The sequence below is a fragment of the Schistocerca cancellata genome, chromosome 7 (genome assembly GCF_023864275.1).
Source record: "Schistocerca cancellata isolate TAMUIC-IGC-003103 chromosome 7, iqSchCanc2.1, whole genome shotgun sequence".
In the NCBI taxonomy this organism is placed as follows: domain Eukaryota; kingdom Metazoa; phylum Arthropoda; class Insecta; order Orthoptera; family Acrididae; genus Schistocerca; species Schistocerca cancellata.
This window is the reverse complement of record NC_064632.1, coordinates 61743622-61763122: the sequence shown is the minus strand read 5'-3', so window position 1 is coordinate 61763122 and position 19501 is coordinate 61743622. Positions and strand designations below refer to the sequence as shown.

Below are 19501 nucleotides of genomic sequence, written 5' to 3'. Positions count from 1 at the left end.
TAACCCAAAACTTTAAACGCGTTTTCCTCGAAAGCATATTTTTCAAATTGGCGAGAAACGTAACTGAGAATGGTACATACGATTTTGATCGGAATTTGATGCTGGCATTCTAAATTTCATTCTCTGTCAGCGTATGTAGCCGTCTTGTGATATCTTTACAAGCCTATTTTCTGTGCACGCCATTACCTCGATTTTTTGCGCGAAGAAAATGACGTTTCTTTCAACATGTTACCATTTTGTCAGTACTCAACATTTTTCAATTATCTTATGTATGCTCATAGAAAAAATGTTAAAATGACATAAACAAAAATTTGTTGTTACAGGTCTAATAGGAGGGTTTCTGGAATTTCCACCGACGACCAATGTTCGACATACACTTCCGGCTGCAAGGTGTCCTTACGCCTGGTGGAGTGGCTACAGGAAGTGTCAGATGTTGACATGAAAATGATTTTTTAAAAGCAAAAGTGTAAGGAATGAAACTGTGACATCAGATTTGGCATTAATTTTTATTTTATTTGAAAAAATCACTAAAATCACCTATTTTTCATGCGTTCAAAGAGAGCTACCTCTTGTCACAAACTGCAGATGTTCTGGACAACACATAACTATTTACTCAACAATATAAATATGTAATTAGCGGTGGTTTGGTGAATCTGTTAAAATGAATATCTTTAAATTACTCCGTGTCTCTTCCATAAATAACATTTAATAAAGCGAACTTATTTTCAACAGGCCAATAATCATGAAATATGATGTCTTACTGTTTAACACATGGAACAATTAATCTCATTTTAACGTTCCGTTTATACAAATTAGAACATACACTTCACAAGCAAATAATGTGATCATTCTCATTCACCATCCATATATTGCTACATCTTTTATTCCATACTTTTCCATCACTGCTTCCCGCAGCTGCAGTATCTGGATTTTTCCTGAAGGATTTCTCGGTAGTTCATCCACTATTTCTATTATGGATGGTATCTTGAAGTCTGAAATCTGAAAGTTAAAAGGCGCATAAGAATAGATATTTACCGGTACGTCCACTTGTTACTTTGAGAGGAATCTCAAATCCGCAACTACTTACTTTACCACTCGCAAACTCTCGTACTGCATCAGATGTCAAAGTGGAGCCCCTCTTCAGTCGAATGCAAGCGCATATCTGTTGTCCCCATCTCTCGTGTGGAACCCCAAAGACCTGTAGAAGCGCAGGTATTGGAAATCGTTTAGAGCAACTGTCAAAAACAGTGTTCGAAATAACAGATATTTGCAAGAGGGTATCTGTGCACGAATTTTCGGTTAGTTTAAAAGTAATCTCATGTTTAGTAATCTAAATTTACATCTACATCAATACGACTAATCTGCAATTCGCATTTAAGTACTTGGCAGTGGGTTCATCGAAACACATTCAAACTATTTCATTACACACTACTGGCCATTAAAATTGCTACACCACGAAGATGACGTGCTACATACGCGAAATTTAACCGACAGGAAGAAGATGCTGTGATATGCAAATGATTAGCTTTTCAGAGCATTCACACAAAGCTGGCGTCGGTGGCGACACCTACAACGTGCTGACATGAGGAAAGTTTCCAACCGATTTCTCATACACAAACAGCAGTTGACCGGCGTTGCCTAGTGAAACGTTGTTGTGATGCCTCGTGTAAGGAGGAGAAATGCGTACCATCACGTTTCCAACTTTGATAAAGGTCGGATTGTAGCCTATCGCGATTGCGGTTTATCGTATCGCGACATTGCTGTTCGCGTTGGTCGAGATCCAATGACTATTAACAGAATATGGAATCGGAGGGTTCAGGAGCGTAATACGGATCCCAACGGCCGCGTATCACTAGCAGTCGAGATGACAGGCATCTTATCCGCATGGCTGTAACGGATCGTGCAGCCACGTCTCGATCCCTGAGTCAAAAGATGGGGACGTTTACAAGACAACAACCATCTGCACGAACAGTTCGACGAGTTATGCAACAGCATGGACTATTAGCTCGGAGACCATGGCTGCAGTTACCCTTGACGCTGCATCACACACAGGAGAGCCTGCGGTGGTGTACTCAACGACGTACGTGGGTGCACGAATGGCAAAACGTGATTTTTTCGGATGAATCCAGGTTCTGTTTACAGCATCATGATGGTCGCATCCGTGTTTGGTGACATCGCGGTGAACGCACATTGGAAGCGTGTATTCGTCATCGGCATACTGACGTATCACCCGGCGTGATGGTATGGGGTGCCATTGGTTACACGTCTCGGTCACCTCTTGTTCGCACGGATGGCACTTTGAACGGTGGACGCTACATTTCAGATGTGTTACATCCCGTGGCTCTACCCTTCATTCGATCCCTGCGGAGCCCTACATTTCAGCAAGATAATGCACGACAGCATGTCGCAGGTCCTGTACGGGCGTTTCTGGCTACAGAAAATGTTCCACTGCTGCCCTGGCCAGCACATTCTCCAGATCTCTCACCAATTGAAAACGTCTGGTCAATGGTGGCCGAGCAACTGGCTTGTCACAATACGCCAATCACTACTCGTGATGAACTGTGGTATCGTGTTGAAGCTTCATGGGCAGCTGTACCTGTACACACCATCCAAGGTCTGTTTGACTCAATGCCCAGGAGTATCAAGGCCGTTATTACGGCCAGAGGTGGTTTTTATGGGTACTGATATCTCAGGATCTATGCACCCAAATTGCGTGAAAATGTAATCACATGTCAGTTCTAGTATAATATATTTGTCCAATGAAAACCCGTTTATCATTTGCATTTCTTCTTGGTGTAGAAATTTTAATGGCCAATAGTGTAGTTCCACTCTGAAACAACACGTTGGAAAACATATACGTAAAGCTTTCCGTGCGAACTCTGATTTCTGTCATTTGATTCCATTCGTCGTTTCTCCCCGTGCAGGTGGGAGTCATCAAAATGTTATCTCACTCGGAGGACAACTTTGGATATTGCAATTTAGTGATAGTGAAAATATATTGCCACAACGAGAAACTGATTTGTTTTAGTGATTGGCACTGCAACTAGCGTATCATACCCGCTACTCTTTCTCCCTCCAAGCAGTCTAAGAAAGCTTCTAAGACTGTCTCCTACAGAGGTGACACACGTCACGGGATAGCGATATTCACATATACACATGACAATAGCCGTGCGGTTCTGGCGCTGCAGTCCGGAACCGCGGGACTGCTACGGTCGCAGGTTCGAATCCTGCCTCGGGCATGTATGTGTGTGATGTCCTTAGGTTAGTTAGGTTTAAGTAGTTCTAAGTTCTAGGGGACTTATGACCTAAGATGTTGAGTCCCATAGCGCTCAGAGCCATTTGAACCATTTGAACACATGACAATAGTATCGCGTACACAATATCGCATTGTCGGAACTGTCATTTGTACTCAGGTGATTCACGTGAAAAGGTTTCCTACATGATTATGGCCGCACGACAGGATGCTAGACGCATTTGACACTCACCTCTCAACACGGAAGACGCAACGGCCGACGGCCTTCACTTAACGACGGAGTGCAACCATGTTTGCGGAAAATTGTCATTGCTGAGAGACAAGTAACAGTGCATGACATAACCACGGAAATCAATGTGGGACGTACGACGAACGCATCCGTTAGAACAGTGCTGCGAAATCTAGCGTTAATGGGATATGGCAGCAGAAGTCGGCGCGAGTGCCTCGGCTAACATCACGACATCGCGTGTAGCGCCTCTCCTGCCCTCGTGACTGTATCGCTTGTACCCTAGACTACTGGAAATCCGTGCCCTGGTGATGGGTCCCGCTTTCAGATGGTAAGAGCTGGTGGTAGGGTTTGAGTGTGGCGCAGACCTGACGAAACCATAGACCCAGGTTGTCCTTGATGGTTTGGGCTGTGTTTACTTGGGATGGACTGGGTCCTCTGGTCCAACTAAACCGATCATTGACTGTAAATGGTTATATTCGGCTACTTGGAGACTATCTGCAGTCATTCGTGGACTTCATGTTCCCAAACAACGATGGAACTTTTCACTGATGCCTAAGCGCCATGTCACTGGGCCAAAATCGTTCGCGGTTGGTTTGAATAACATTCTGGACAGTTCGAGCTAATGATTTCGCCACCCAAGTCGCCTGACATGAGTCCCATCGGACATTTATGGGATGTAATGGGGTGTTCGGTTTGCGCTCAAGATCGTGGATCGGAAAACGCTTTCGCAATTGTGGAGGCTTTAGAGGCAGCATGGCTCATTATTTCCTGCAGGGGACTTCCAACGACTTGTTGATTCCACGTCACGTCGAGTTGCTGCACTACACCGGGAAAATGGAGGACCGACAGGATATTAGGAGCTATTCCATGACTTTCGTTATTTCAGTGAAAATCGGTTATATGGATCAGGAACCGCAGACGGCCCAAGACACGTCCTTGGGGAGCATCAGATACCACTTCTGTTTCACACCATGACAATCCATCATGTAAAAGACATAAAATGCGTTGACGATGAGTATTAAGAGATACATTAATATTTGTGTTCGACTTACAACTGGCAACGCACATGTCGCTTAGAATTAACAAAGAGGAATACCGTTAAAAATTCTGAATCTGTCGGTTTTTCATCGTTTCAGCGTGAAACGTTCCTTTACTCTCGTCCTCAGAGCTTCCCTGGTGTCAGGCCAAGCTTCCCTCCCCCCACCCCCCCCCTCCCCACCGCAGGGATATACGAGGTGCATTCAAGTTCTAAGGCCTCCGATTTTTTTTCTCCGGACTGGAAAGAGATAGAAACATGTGCATTGTTTTAAAATGAGGCCGCGTTCATTGTCAATACGTCCCAGACATGGCAGCACCATACAGCAAATGGAATTTTACTGCCAGCGGTGAGAATGAGAACTGTTTTAAATACTTAAAATGGCGACGTTTTCCTTACTTGAACAGTGTGCAATCATTCGTTTTCTGAATTTGCGTGGTGTGAATCCAATTGAAATTCATCGACAGTTGAAGGAGACATGTGGTGATGGAGTTATGGATGTGTCGAAAGTCCGTTTGTGGGTACGACAGTTTAATGAAGGCAGAACATCGTGTGACAACAAACCGAAACAACCTCGGGCTCGCACAAGCCGGTCTGACGACATGATCGAGGAAGTGAAGAGAATTGTTTTGGGGGATCGCCGAATGACTGTTGAACAGATCGCCTCCAGAGTTGGCGTTTCTGTGGGTTCTGTGCACACAATCCTGCATGACGACCTGAAAATGCGAAAAGTGTCATCCAGGTGGGTGCCACGAATGCTGACGGACGACCACACGGCTGCCCGTGTGGCATGTTGCCAAGCAATGTTGACGCGCAACGACAGCATGAATGGGACTTTCTTTTCGTCGGTTGTGACAATGGATGAGACGTGGATGCCATTTTTCAATCCAGAAACAAAGCGCCAGTCAGCTCAATGGAAGCACACAGATTCACTGCCACCAAAACAATTTCGGGTAACCGCCAGTGCTGAAAAAATGATGGTGTCCATGTCCTGGGACAGCGAGGGCGTAATCCTAACCCATTGCGTTCCAAAGGGCACTACGGTAACAGGTGCATCCTACGAAAATGTTTTGAAGAACAAATTCCTTCCTGCACTGCAACACAAACGTCCGGGAAGGGCTGCGCATGTGCTTTTTCACCAAGACAACGCACCCGCACTTCGAGCTAACGTTGCGCAACAGTTTCTTCGTGATAACAACTTTGAAGTGATTCCTCAAGCTTCATACTCACCAGACCTGGCTCCTAGTGACTTTTTCCAACAATGAAAGACACTCTCCGTGGCCGCACATTCACCAGCCGTGCTGCTATTGCCTCAGCGATTTTCCAGTGGTCAAAACAGACTCCTAAAGAAACCTTCGCCGCTGCCACGGAATCATGGCGTCAGCGTTGTGAAAAATGTGTACGTCTGCAGGGCGATTACGTCGAGAAGTAACGCCAGTTTCATCGATTTCGGGTGAGTAGTTAATTAGAAAAAAAATCGGAGGCCTTAGAACTTGAATGCACCTCGTACTACGCGATGCATTGTTCTGTAGAAGAAACTATTATTTGTTGAGTCAGGTTAATTCTCGATAGTGCTGTACTCATAAAATTACTTTGAGGAGGTGGTGATTTATAGCTTTACATTACTTACAGCAATTACTTTACATTTAAATAAAAGAGATATGCAGTATGTTCGTAAGTGAGTATACAAGACATTGTACACTTTGCTGATGAGATGTTGTAGTTTTTGTAATGGACTTGTCTACCTGCAGCCAGGGTAACATGTAGCTCGATGTCTGGAGGTGCCACGTAATTACCAGCGAATTTCACTGGCATCGATTTGTTGTAGAATCATGGAACATATTTTGTGTTCAGACATAATGACCTTTCTAGACTCTGAGAAGCTCATCTGCAGAAACCAGCACGGTTTTAGGAAACAGCGGTCGTGCGAGACACAGCTGGCCCTCTTTGTGCATGATATACAACAAGCTCTAGATACCAGCTCCCAGGTTGATGCCATATTTCTCGACTTTCGGAAGGCGTTCGACTCAGTTCCGCACTGTCGCTTGCTACAAAAGGTGCGCGCTTACGGTCTGTCCGATGACATATACGGTTGAATAGAAAGTTTTCTAACAGATAGAGAGCAGTATATCGTCCTCAACGGAGTGACTTCAACAGAAACAAGCGTAACTTCAGGTGTGCCCCAGGGCAGAGTAATGGGTCCTTTGCTTTTTACTATTTACATAAACGATCTGGATGATGGTACTGACAGCGGCCTTATACTGTTTGCCTATGATGCTGTAGTCTACAGGAAAGTAGTATCACACGAAAATTGTGAACAAATCAATGAGGATTTGCAGAAAATAAATGCGTGGTGTAATGGCTGGCAGTTATCTCTCCATATCAGTAAGTGTAATCTACTGCGTATAACAAGATGAAAATCCCCATTAATGTATGAGTACAAAATAAATGAACAGTCTTTGGAAGCAGTAACATCAGTCTAGTATCTGGGTGTGACTATTCGAAATGATCTCAGATGGTATGATCAGATTAGACAAGTAACGGGTAAGGCGAACTCTAGATTGCGGTTTATTGGTGCAATCCTGAAGCGATGCAGTCCTTCAACAAAGGAAATAGCTTACAATACGTTAGTTCGTCCAGTGTTAGAGTATTGTTCGTCTGTTGGGTCTGATTCAAGAGATCGAGAAGGTCCAAAGAAGAGCTGCAAGATTCGTGACCGGTACATTTAGCCATCGCGAGAGCGTTACAAATCTCATGGACAGTTTGAAGTGGGACCCACTTGCAGATAGACGACGCGCTAAACAGGAGGGGCTGCTCTCTATTCCGAAATCCAATCTTCAACGAGGATGTAGAGCATATATTATTATCGCCAACTTTCAAAGCGCATAATGATCATCACTCAAAGATAAGGGAAATAAGTGCTCGTACTGACGAGTTCAGATAGTCGTTTTTCCCTCGCGCGATCCGCGAGTGGAACAGAGGGGGGAAATATGACTTTGGCGTGAATTGTGCCCTCCCCCACACACCGCTTGGTGGCTAGTGGAGTATATATGTAGATGTAGATATGTAGAACGCGCTCTAGCAGGCAGTTCTGCAGTATTTTTCTCTCTATGACAACAATTACTTTACATTTTAATAACATAGATATGCAATATATTCATAGCAGGTATAAAAGACGTTGTAATTTTTGTTATGATTTATATTATCGGAAAAAAATTTAGTGCATCTCTTCAGAGGTTTCCAATTTACTCAAGATTTATTGTTGCAGCAGTGCATAATGGAGTACAAGAAATTATTACATTTACAGATCAATAGCACAAGCGGTTCTGAAGTACCATGCAGAAACACCGTCTTTAGTACGTGATGTAGCCTCCACAGGCGGCAATACATGTGCTGATTCTGGCAGCCAGTTGGTCGTTGGTCGTACAGATGGCGAATCCTGTCGTGGGATACGTTATGCGACGCCTGCTGTACCTGTTCACTTATTTTGTTGGTTGGCGAATCCCACGAGTCACTTCTCATCATAGCATATCCCACATGTGCTCTATTGGCGACGTGTCTGGACATCGTGCTGGTCAGGGCCTTGCAGAGCACGTTGAGATTCACGGGCAGTGTGTGGGCGAGCAGTATCCCCTTGGAACAACACATTAGCTTCCTGCTGCAAGAACGGCAAAAGAACGGATCTAACAACATTCTTCACGTACCGAGCGCTGGTTAGTGCCCGCTCCTGAACACCAAGGGTGAACGAGGGTTGTGGTCAATGCCAAGCTCTAAGCGGCACTTGGGGTGATGTAAAGGGTGGCGCCACTAGGCCGTGGATGAGTGGAAATGATTAACTTTGTGTTATGAATCAGGCTATAGCTTGTGGCAATCCCATGGAAGTGTCTGGCTTTGTTGAATGTCTGGAATATACGAGGTGCATTCAAGTTCTAAGGCCTCCGATTTTTTTTCTCTGGACTGGAAAGAGATAGAAACATGCGCATTGTTTTAAAATGTGGCCGCGTTCATTGTCAATACGTCCCAGAGATGGCAGCACCGTATGGCAGATGGAATTTTACCGCCAGCGGCGAGAATGAGAACTGTTTTAAATACTTAAAATGGCGACGTTTTCCTTACTTGAACAGCGTGCAGTCATTCGTTTTCTGAATTTGCGTGGTGTGAAACCAATTGAAATTCATCGACAGTTGAAGGAGACATGTGGTGATGGAGTTATGGATGTGTCGAAAGTGCGTTCGTGGGTGCGACAGTTTAATGAAGGCAGAACATCGTGTGACAACAAACCGAAACACCCTCGGGCTCGCACAAGCGGTCTGACGACATGATCGAGGAAGTGAAGAGAATTGTTTTGGGGGATCTCCGAATGACTGTTGAACAGATCGCCTCCAGAGTTGGCATTTCTGTGGGTTCTGTGCATACAATCCTGCATGACGACCTGAAAATGCGAAAAGTGTCATCCAGGTTGGTGCCACGAATGCTGACGGACGACCACACGGCTGCCCGTGTGGCATGTTCCCAAGCAATGTTGAACGCAACGACAGCGTGAATGGGACTTTCTTTTCGTCGGTTGTGACAATGGATGAGACATGGATGCCATTTTTCAATCCAGAAACAAAGCGCCAATCAGCTCAATGGAAGCACACAGATTCACCGTCACCAAAACAATTTCGGATAACCGCCAGTGCTGAAAAAATGATGGTGTCCATGTCCTGGGAGAGCGAGGGCGTAATCCTTACCCATTGCGTTCCAAAGGGCACTACGGTAACAGGTGAATCCTACGAAAATGTTTTGAAGAACAAATTCCTTCCTGCACTGCGACAAAAACGTCCGGGAAGGGCTGCGCATGTGCTGTTTCACCAAGACAACGCACCCGCACTTCGAGCTAACGTTACGCAACAGTTTCTTCGTGATAACAACTTTGAAGTGATTCCTCAAGCTTCATACTCACCAGACCTGGCTCCTAGTGACTTTTGGCTTTTTCCAACAATGAAAGACACTCTCCGTGGTCGCACATTCACCAGCCGTGCTGCTATTGCCTCAGCGATTTTCCAGTGGTCAAAACAGACTCCTAAAGAAACCTTTGCCGCTGCCACGGAATCATGGCGTCAGCGTTGTGAAAAATTTGTACGTTTGCAGGGCGATTACGTCGAGAAGTAACGCCAGTTTCATCGATTTCGGGTGAGTAGTTAATTAGAAAAAAAAATACGAGGCCTTAGAACTTGAATGCACCTCGTATTACTTGGCGTACTCTGTAACGCCAACAGTGAAGAGGATGTGTTACGGCACGGGGGTATTTTTCGTGGGGGTAGTTTGTGCTGTGCATATTGCGATGTAGGCTAGCATTACACGATCAGATTTTCTTTGACAAGAAAATACGGCGCCGCATTGACCACAGAAGAGTGTGGCTCTTGAGGAGCTACCGTAAGGCCTCGGACGGAGCCCGTGTGTCTTGGACGAATGCACTCTACGGGACAGGGTCCACATTCCACATTCCGAGTCCACATTCCAAGTGATCCTCTGACGGCACCGGCCGAGCCGTGCACGTCGGTGTTGTGGTGTGACAGGAATATGGGTTACAGGTAGTCGCACCCGCAGTCCCAACTAATTCACAACAATTCGTGTTGAGACGTCTGGCCTCACAAGCGCTGTTATGTGTACGATCTGCCACTGCTGCCCTTACAATAACACGATTGTGGCGGGCGTCTGCGCTGCGTGGAAGTCCAGAATCTGGTCTACAGGTGTGAGAATGTTCACGTGACCACTGGTACCAGCATCGTTGTGCAACTGACGCAGCACGACCAGCTTCTATGGCAGAATGAGATTTTCACTCTGCAGCGGAGTGTGCGCTGATATGAAACTTCCTGGCAGATTAAAACTGTGTGCCAGACCGAGACTCGAACTCGGGACCTTTGCCTTTCGCGGGCAAGTGCTCTGCTTCTGTAAAGTTTGTAAGGTAGGAGACGAGGCACTGGCAGAAGTAAAGCTTTGAGGACGGGGCGTGAGTCGTGCTTGGGTAGCTCAGTTGGTAGAGCACTTGCCCGCGAAAGGCAAAGGTCCCGAGTCTCGGTCCGGCACACAGTTTTAATCTGCCACGAAGTTTCACATCAGCGCACACTCCTCTGCAGAGTGAAAATCTCATTCTGGTTGGTTTGGGGAAGGAGACCAGACAGCGTGGTCATTGGTCTCATCGGAATAGGGAAGGAGTGGGAAGGAAGTCGGCCGTGCCCTTTCAGAGGAACCATCCCGGCATTTGCCTGGAGTGATTTAGGGAAATCACGGAAAACCTAAATCAGGATGGCCGGACGCGGGATTGAACCGTCGTCCTCCCGAATGCGAGTCCAGTGTCTAACCACTGCGCCACCCCGCTCGGTGGTTCTCATTCTGGAAACATCCCCCAGGCTGTGGCTAAGCCATGTCTCCGATATATCCTTTCTTTCAGGAGTACTAGTTCTGCAAGGTACGCAGGACAGCTTCTGTAAAGTTTGGAAGGTAGGAGACGAGGTACTTGCAGAAGTAAAGCTTTGAGGACGTGGCGTGAGTCGTGCTTGGGTAGCTCAGTTGGTAGAGCACTTGCCCGCGAAAGGCAAAGGTCCCGAGTCTCGGTCCGGCACACAGTTTTAATCTGCGAGGTAGTTTCACATCAGCGCACACTCCTCTGCAGAGTGAAAATCTCATTCTGGAAACATCCCCCAGGCTGTGGCTAAGCCATGTCTCCGCTATATCCTTTCTTTCAGGAGTACTAGTTCTGCAAGGTACGCAGGACAGCTTCTGTAAAGTTTGGAATGTAAGAGACGAGGTACTGGCAGAAGTAAAGCTTTGAGGACGGGGCGTGAGTCGTGCTTGAGTAGCTCAGTTGGTAGAGCACTTGCCCGCGAAAGGCAAAGGTCCCGAGTTCGAGTCTCGGTCCGGCACACAGTTTTAATCTGCCAGGAAGTTTCACATCAGCGCACACTCCTCTGCAGAGTGAAAATCTCATTCTGGAAACATCCCCCAGGCTGTGGCTAAGCCATGTCTCCGCTTTATCCTTTCTTTCAGGGGTACTAGTTCTGCAAGGTACGCAGGACAGCTTCTGTAAAGTTTGGAAGGTAGGAGACGAGGTACTTGCAGAAGTAAAGCTTTGAGGACGTGGCGTGAGTCGTGCTTGGGTAGCTCAGTTGGTAGAGCACTTGCCCGCGAAAGGCAAAGGTCCCGAGTCTCGGTCCGGCACACAGTTTTAATCTGCGAGGTAGTTTCACATCAGCGCACACTCCTCTGCAGAGTGAAAATCTCATTCTGGAAACATCCCCCAGGCTGTGGCTAAGCCATGTCTCCGCTATATCCTTTCTTTCAGGAGTACTAGTTCTGCAAGGTACGCAGGACAGCTTCTGTAAAGTTTGGAATGTAAGAGACGAGGTACTGGCAGAAGTAAAGCTTTGAGGACGGGGCGTGAGTCGTGCTTGAGTAGCTCAGTTGGTAGAGCACTTGCCCGCGAAAGGCAAAGGTCCCGAGTTCGAGTCTCGGTCCGGCACACAGTTTTAATCTGCCAGGAAGTTTCACATCAGCGCACACTCCTCTGCAGAGTGAAAATCTCATTCTGGAAACATCCCCCAGGCTGTGGCTAAGCCATGTCTCCGCTTTATCCTTTCTTTCAGGAGTACTAGTTCTGCAAGGTACGCAGGACAGCTTCTGTAAAGTTTGGAAGGTAGGAGACGAGGTACTTGCAGAAGTAAAGCTTTGAGGACGTGGCGTGAGTCGTGCTTGGGTAGCTCAGTTGGTAGAGCACTTGCCCGCGAAAGGCAAAGGTCCCGAGTCTCGGTCCGGCACACAGTTTTAATCTGCGAGGTAGTTTCACATCAGCGCACACTCCTCTGCAGAGTGAAAATCTCATTCTGGAAACATCCCCCAGGCTGTGGCTAAGCCATGTCTCCGCTATATCCTTTCTTTCAGGGGTACTAGTTCTGCAAGGTACGCAGGACAGCTTCTGTAAAGTTTGGAAGGTAGGAGACGAGGTACTTGCAGAAGTAAAGCTTTGAGGACGTGGCGTGAGTCGTGCTTGGGTAGCTCAGTTGGTAGAGCACTTGCCCGCGAAAGGCAAAGGTCCCGAGTCTCGGTCCGGCACACAGTTTTAATCTGCGAGGTAGTTTCACATCAGCGCACACTCCTCTGCAGAGTGAAAATCTCATTCTGGAAACATCCCCCAGGCTGTGGCTAAGCCATGTCTCCGCTATATCCTTTCTTTCAGGAGTACTAGTTCTGCAAGGTACGCAGGACAGCTTCTGTAAAGTTTGGAATGTAAGAGACGAGGTACTGGCAGAAGTAAAGCTTTGAGGACGGGGCGTGAGTCGTGCTTGAGTAGCTCAGTTGGTAGAGCACTTGCCCGCGAAAGGCAAAGGTCCCGAGTCTCGGTCCGGCACACAGTTTTAATCTGCGAGGTAGTTTCACATCAGCGCACACTCCTCTGCAGAGTGAAAATCTCATTCTGGAAACATCCCCCAGGCTGTGGCTAAGCCATGTCTCCGCTTTATCCTTTCTTTCAGGAGTACTAGTTCTGCAAGGTACGCAGGACAGCTTCTGTAAAGTTTGGAAGGTAGGAGACGAGGTACTTGCAGAAGTAAAGCTTTGAGGACGTGGCGTGAGTCGTGCTTGGGTAGCTCAGTTGGTAGAGCACTTGCCCGCGAAAGGCAAAGGTCCCGAGTCTCGGTCCGGCACACAGTTTTAATCTGCGAGGTAGTTTCACATCAGCGCACACTCCTCTGCAGAGTGAAAATCTCATTCTGGAAACATCCCCCAGGCTGTGGCTAAGCCATGTCTCCGCTATATCCTTTCTTTCAGGGGTACTAGTTCTGCAAGGTACGCAGGACAGCTTCTGTAAAGTTTGGAAGGTAGGAGACGAGGTACTTGCAGAAGTAAAGCTTTGAGGACGTGGCGTGAGTCGTGCTTGGGTAGCTCAGTTGGTAGAGCACTTGCCCGCGAAAGGCAAAGGTCCCGAGTCTCGGTCCGGCACACAGTTTTAATCTGCGAGGTAGTTTCACATCAGCGCACACTCCTCTGCAGAGTGAAAATCTCATTCTGGAAACATCCCCCAGGCTGTGGCTAAGCCATGTCTCCGCTATATCCTTTCTTTCAGGGGTACTAGTTCTGCAAGGTACGCAGGACAGCTTCTGTAAAGTTTGGAAGGTAGGAGACGAGGTACTTGCAGAAGTAAAGCTTTGAGGACGTGGCGTGAGTCGTGCTTGGGTAGCTCAGTTGGTAGAGCACTTGCCCGCGAAAGGCAAAGGTCCCGAGTCTCGGTCCGGCACACAGTTTTAATCTGCGAGGTAGTTTCACATCAGCGCACACTCCTCTGCAGAGTGAAAATCTCATTCTGGAAACATCCCCCAGGCTGTGGCTAAGCCATGTCTCCGCTATATCCTTTCTTTCAGGGGTACTAGTTCTGCAAGGTACGCAGGACAGCTTCTGTAAAGTTTGGAAGGTAGGAGACGAGGTACTTGCAGAAGTAAAGCTTTGAGGACGTGGCGTGAGTCGTGCTTGGGTAGCTCAGTTGGTAGAGCACTTGCCCGCGAAAGGCAAAGGTCCCGAGTCTCGGTCCGGCACACAGTTTTAATCTGCGAGGTAGTTTCACATCAGCGCACACTCCTCTGCAGAGTGAAAATCTCATTCTGGAAACATCCCCCAGGCTGTGGCTAAGCCATGTCTCCGCTATATCCTTTCTTTCAGGAGTACTAGTTCTGCAAGGTACGCAGGACAGCTTCTGTAAAGTTTGGAAGGTAGGAGACGAGGTACTTGCAGAAGTAAAGCTTTGAGGACGTGGCGTGAGTCGTGCTTGGGTAGCTCAGTTGGTAGAGCACTTGCCCGCGAAAGGCAAAGGTCCCGAGTCTCGGTCCGGCACACAGTTTTAATCTGCGAGGTAGTTTCACATCAGCGCACACTCCTCTGCAGAGTGAAAATCTCATTCTGGAAACATCCCCCAGGCTGTGGCTAAGCCATGTCTCCGCTATATCCTTTCTTTCAGGAGTACTAGTTCTGCAAGGTACGCAGGACAGCTTCTGTAAAGTTTGGAATGTAAGAGACGAGGTACTGGCAGAAGTAAAGCTTTGAGGACGGGGCGTGAGTCGTGCTTGAGTAGCTCAGTTGGTAGAGCACTTGCCCGCGAAAGGCAAAGGTCCCGAGTCTCGGTCCGGCACACAGTTTTAATCTGCGAGGTAGTTTCACATCAGCGCACACTCCTCTGCAGAGTGAAAATCTCATTCTGGAAACATCCCCCAGGCTGTGGCTAAGCCATGTCTCCGCTTTATCCTTTCTTTCAGGAGTACTAGTTCTGCAAGGTACGCAGGACAGCTTCTGTAAAGTTTGGAAGGTAGGAGACGAGGTACTTGCAGAAGTAAAGCTTTGAGGACGTGGCGTGAGTCGTGCTTGGGTAGCTCAGTTGGTAGAGCACTTGCCCGCGAAAGGCAAAGGTCCCGAGTCTCGGTCCGGCACACAGTTTTAATCTGCGAGGTAGTTTCACATCAGCGCACACTCCTCTGCAGAGTGAAAATCTCATTCTGGAAACATCCCCCAGGCTGTGGCTAAGCCATGTCTCCGCTATATCCTTTCTTTCAGGGGTACTAGTTCTGCAAGGTACGCAGGACAGCTTCTGTAAAGTTTGGAAGGTAGGAGACGAGGTACTTGCAGAAGTAAAGCTTTGAGGACGTGGCGTGAGTCGTGCTTGGGTAGCTCAGTTGGTAGAGCACTTGCCCGCGAAAGGCAAAGGTCCCGAGTCTCGGTCCGGCACACAGTTTTAATCTGCGAGGTAGTTTCACATCAGCGCACACTCCTCTGCAGAGTGAAAATCTCATTCTGGAAACATCCCCCAGGCTGTGGCTAAGCCATGTCTCCGCTATATCCTTTCTTTCAGGAGTACTAGTTCTGCAAGGTACGCAGGACAGCTTCTGTAAAGTTTGGAATGTAAGAGACGAGGTACTGGCAGAAGTAAAGCTTTGAGGACGGGGCGTGAGTCGTGCTTGAGTAGCTCAGTTGGTAGAGCACTTGCCCGCGAAAGGCAAAGGTCCCGAGTCTCGGTCCGGCACACAGTTTTAATCTGCGAGGTAGTTTCACATCAGCGCACACTCCTCTGCAGAGTGAAAATCTCATTCTGGAAACATCCCCCAGGCTGTGGCTAAGCCATGTCTCCGCTATATCCTTTCTTTCAGGGGTACTAGTTCTGCAAGGTACGCAGGACAGCTTCTGTAAAGTTTGGAAGGTAGGAGACGAGGTACTTGCAGAAGTAAAGCTTTGAGGACGTGGCGTGAGTCGTGCTTGGGTAGCTCAGTTGGTAGAGCACTTGCCCGCGAAAGGCAAAGGTCCCGAGTCTCGGTCCGGCACACAGTTTTAATCTGCGAGGTAGTTTCACATCAGCGCACACTCCTCTGCAGAGTGAAAATCTCATTCTGGAAACATCCCCCAGGCTGTGGCTAAGCCATGTCTCCGCTTTATCCTTTCTTTCAGGAGTACTAGTTCTGCAAGGTACGCAGGACAGCTTCTGTAAAGTTTGGAAGGTAGGAGACGAGGTACTTGCAGAAGTAAAGCTTTGAGGACGTGGCGTGAGTCGTGCTTGGGTAGCTCAGTTGGTAGAGCACTTGCCCGCGAAAGGCAAAGGTCCCGAGTCTCGGTCCGGCACACAGTTTTAATCTGCGAGGTAGTTTCACATCAGCGCACACTCCTCTGCAGAGTGAAAATCTCATTCTGGAAACATCCCCCAGGCTGTGGCTAAGCCATGTCTCCGCTATATCCTTTCTTTCAGGGGTACTAGTTCTGCAAGGTACGCAGGACAGCTTCTGTAAAGTTTGGAAGGTAGGAGACGAGGTACTTGCAGAAGTAAAGCTTTGAGGACGTGGCGTGAGTCGTGCTTGGGTAGCTCAGTTGGTAGAGCACTTGCCCGCGAAAGGCAAAGGTCCCGAGTCTCGGTCCGGCACACAGTTTTAATCTGCGAGGTAGTTTCACATCAGCGCACACTCCTCTGCAGAGTGAAAATCTCATTCTGGAAACATCCCCCAGGCTGTGGCTAAGCCATGTCTCCGCTATATCCTTTCTTTCAGGGGTACTAGTTCTGCAAGGTACGCAGGACAGCTTCTGTAAAGTTTGGAATGTAAGAGACGAGGTACTTGCAGAAGTAAAGCTTTGAGGACGTGGCGTGAGTCGTGCTTGGGTAGCTCAGTTGGTAGAGCACTTGCCCGCGAAAGGCAAAGGTCCCGAGTCTCGGTCCGGCACACAGTTTTAATCTGCGAGGTAGTTTCACATCAGCGCACACTCCTCTGCAGAGTGAAAATCTCATTCTGGAAACATCCCCCAGGCTGTGGCTAAGCCATGTCTCCGCTTTATCCTTTCTTTCAGGGGTACTAGTTCTGCAAGGTACGCAGGACAGCTTCTGTAAAGTTTGGAAGGTAGGAGACGAGGTACTTGCAGAAGTAAAGCTTTGAGGACGTGGCGTGAGTCGTGCTTGGGTAGCTCAGTTGGTAGAGCACTTGCCCGCGAAAGGCAAAGGTCCCGAGTCTCGGTCCGGCACACAGTTTTAATCTGCGAGGTAGTTTCACATCAGCGCACACTCCTCTGCAGAGTGAAAATCTCATTCTGGAAACATCCCCCAGGCTGTGGCTAAGCCATGTCTCCGCTATATCCTTTCTTTCAGGAGTACTAGTTCTGCAAGGTACGCAGGACAGCTTCTGTAAAGTTTGGAATGTAAGAGACGAGGTACTGGCAGAAGTAAAGCTTTGAGGACGGGGCGTGAGTCGTGCTTGAGTAGCTCAGTTGGTAGAGCACTTGCCCGCGAAAGGCAAAGGTCCCGAGTTCGAGTCTCGGTCCGGCACACAGTTTTAATCTGCCAGGAAGTTTCACATCAGCGCACACTCCTCTGCAGAGTGAAAATCTCATTCTGGAAACATCCCCCAGGCTGTGGCTAAGCCATGTCTCCGCTTTATCCTTTCTTTCAGGGGTACTAGTTCTGCAAGGTACGCAGGACAGCTTCTGTAAAGTTTGGAAGGTAGGAGACGAGGTACTTGCAGAAGTAAAGCTTTGAGGACGTGGCGTGAGTCGTGCTTGGGTAGCTCAGTTGATAGAGCACTTGCCCGCGAAAGGCAAAGGTCCCGAGTCTCGGTCCGGCACACAGTTTTAATCTGCGAGGTAGTTTCACATCAGCGCACACTCCTCTGCAGAGTGAAAATCTCATTCTGGAAACATCCCCCAGGCTGTGGCTAAGCCATGTCTCCGCTATATCCTTTCTTTCAGGAGTACTAGTTCTGCAAGGTACGCAGGACAGCTTCTGTAAAGTTTGGAATGTAAGAGACGAGGTACTGGCAGAAGTAAAGCTTTGAGGACGGGGCGTGAGTCGTGCTTGAGTAGCTCAGTTGGTAGAGCACTTGCCCGCGAAAGGCAAAGGTCCCGAGTTCGAGTCTCGGTCCGGCACACAGTTTTAATCTGCCAGGAAGTTTCACATCAGCGCACACTCCTCTGCAGAGTGAAAATCTCATTCTGGAAACATCCCCCAGGCTGTGGCTAAGCCATGTCTCCGCTTTATCCTTTCTTTCAGGAGTACTAGTTCTGCAAGGTACGCAGGACAGCTTCTGTAAAGTTTGGAAGGTAGGAGACGAGGTACTTGCAGAAGTAAAGCTTTGAGGACGTGGCGTGAGTCGTGCTTGGGTAGCTCAGTTGGTAGAGCACTTGCCCGCGAAAGGCAAAGGTCCCGAGTCTCGGTCCGGCACACAGTTTTAATCTGCGAGGTAGTTTCACATCAGCGCACACTCCTCTGCAGAGTGAAAATCTCATTCTGGAAACATCCCCCAGGCTGTGGCTAAGCCATGTCTCCGCTATATCCTTTCTTTCAGGAGTACTAGTTCTGCAAGGTACGCAGGACAGCTTCTGTAAAGTTTGGAATGTAAGAGACGAGGTACTGGCAGAAGTAAAGCTTTGAGGACGGGGCGTGAGTCGTGCTTGGGTAGCTCAGTTGGTAGAGCACTTGCCCGCGAAAGGCAAAGGTCCCGAGTTCGAGTCTCGGTCCGGCACACAGTTTTAATCTGCCAGGAAGTTTCACATCAGCGCACACTCCTCTGCAGAGTGAAAATCTCATTCTGGAAACATCCCCCAGGCTGTGGCTAAGCCATGTCTCCGCTTTATCCTTTCTTTCAGGGGTACTAGTTCTGCAAGGTACGCAGGACAGCTTCTGTAAAGTTTGGAAGGTAGGAGACGAGGTACTTGCAGAAGTAAAGCTTTGAGGACGTGGCGTGAGTCGTGCTTGGGTAGCTCAGTTGGTAGAGCACTTGCCCGCGAAAGGCAAAGGTCCCGAGTCTCGGTCCGGCACACAGTTTTAATCTGCGAGGTAGTTTCACATCAGCGCACACTCCTCTGCAGAGTGAAAATCTCATTCTGGAAACATCCCCCAGGCTGTGGCTAAGCCATGTCTCCGCTATATCCTTTCTTTCAGGAGTACTAGTTCTGCAAGGTACGCAGGACAGCTTCTGTAAAGTTTGGAATGTAAGAGACGAGGTACTGGCAGAAGTAAAGCTTTGAGGACGGGGCGTGAGTCGTGCTTGGGTAGCTCAGTTGGTAGAGCACTTGCCCGCGAAAGGCAAAGGTCCCGAGTTCGAGTCTCGGTCCGGCACACAGTTTTAATCTGCCAGGAAGTTTCACATCAGCGCACACTCCTCTGCAGAGTGAAAATCTCATTCTGGAAACATCTCCCAGGCTGTGGCTAAGCCATGTCTCCACTATATCCTTTCTTTCAGGAGTACTAGTTCTGCAAGGTACGCAGGACAGCTTCTGTAAAGTTTGGAAGGTAGGAGACGAGGTACTTGCAGAAGTAAAGCTTTGAGGACGTGGCGTGAGTCGTGCTTGGGTAGCTCAGTTGGTAGAGCACTTGCCCGCGAAAGGCAAAGGTCCCGAGTCTCGGTCCGGCACACAGTTTTAATCTGCGAGGTAGTTTCACATCAGCGCACACTCCTCTGCAGAGTGAAAATCTCATTCTGGAAACATCCCC

The 19501-nt window shown here is 48.2% G+C and overlaps 1 protein-coding gene across 1 annotated transcript in view; it reads right to left on the bottom strand.

Annotated features, from left to right (window-relative positions):
* Window positions 1-543: 543 nt before the first annotated feature.
* The window catches only part of LOC126092643 (medium-chain acyl-CoA ligase ACSF2, mitochondrial-like), a 270564-nt gene continuing 251606 nt past the window's right edge, over window positions 544-19501 (bottom strand). The window contains exons 12-13 of the mRNA XM_049908366.1: window positions 1088-1198; window positions 544-999 (exon numbers count right to left, since the gene is read on the bottom strand). Of these exons, the coding sequence (XP_049764323.1) occupies window positions 856-999; window positions 1088-1198 (255 nt within the window). The 3' untranslated portion in view covers window positions 544-855. The remainder of the gene's footprint in view (window positions 1000-1087; window positions 1199-19501) is intronic.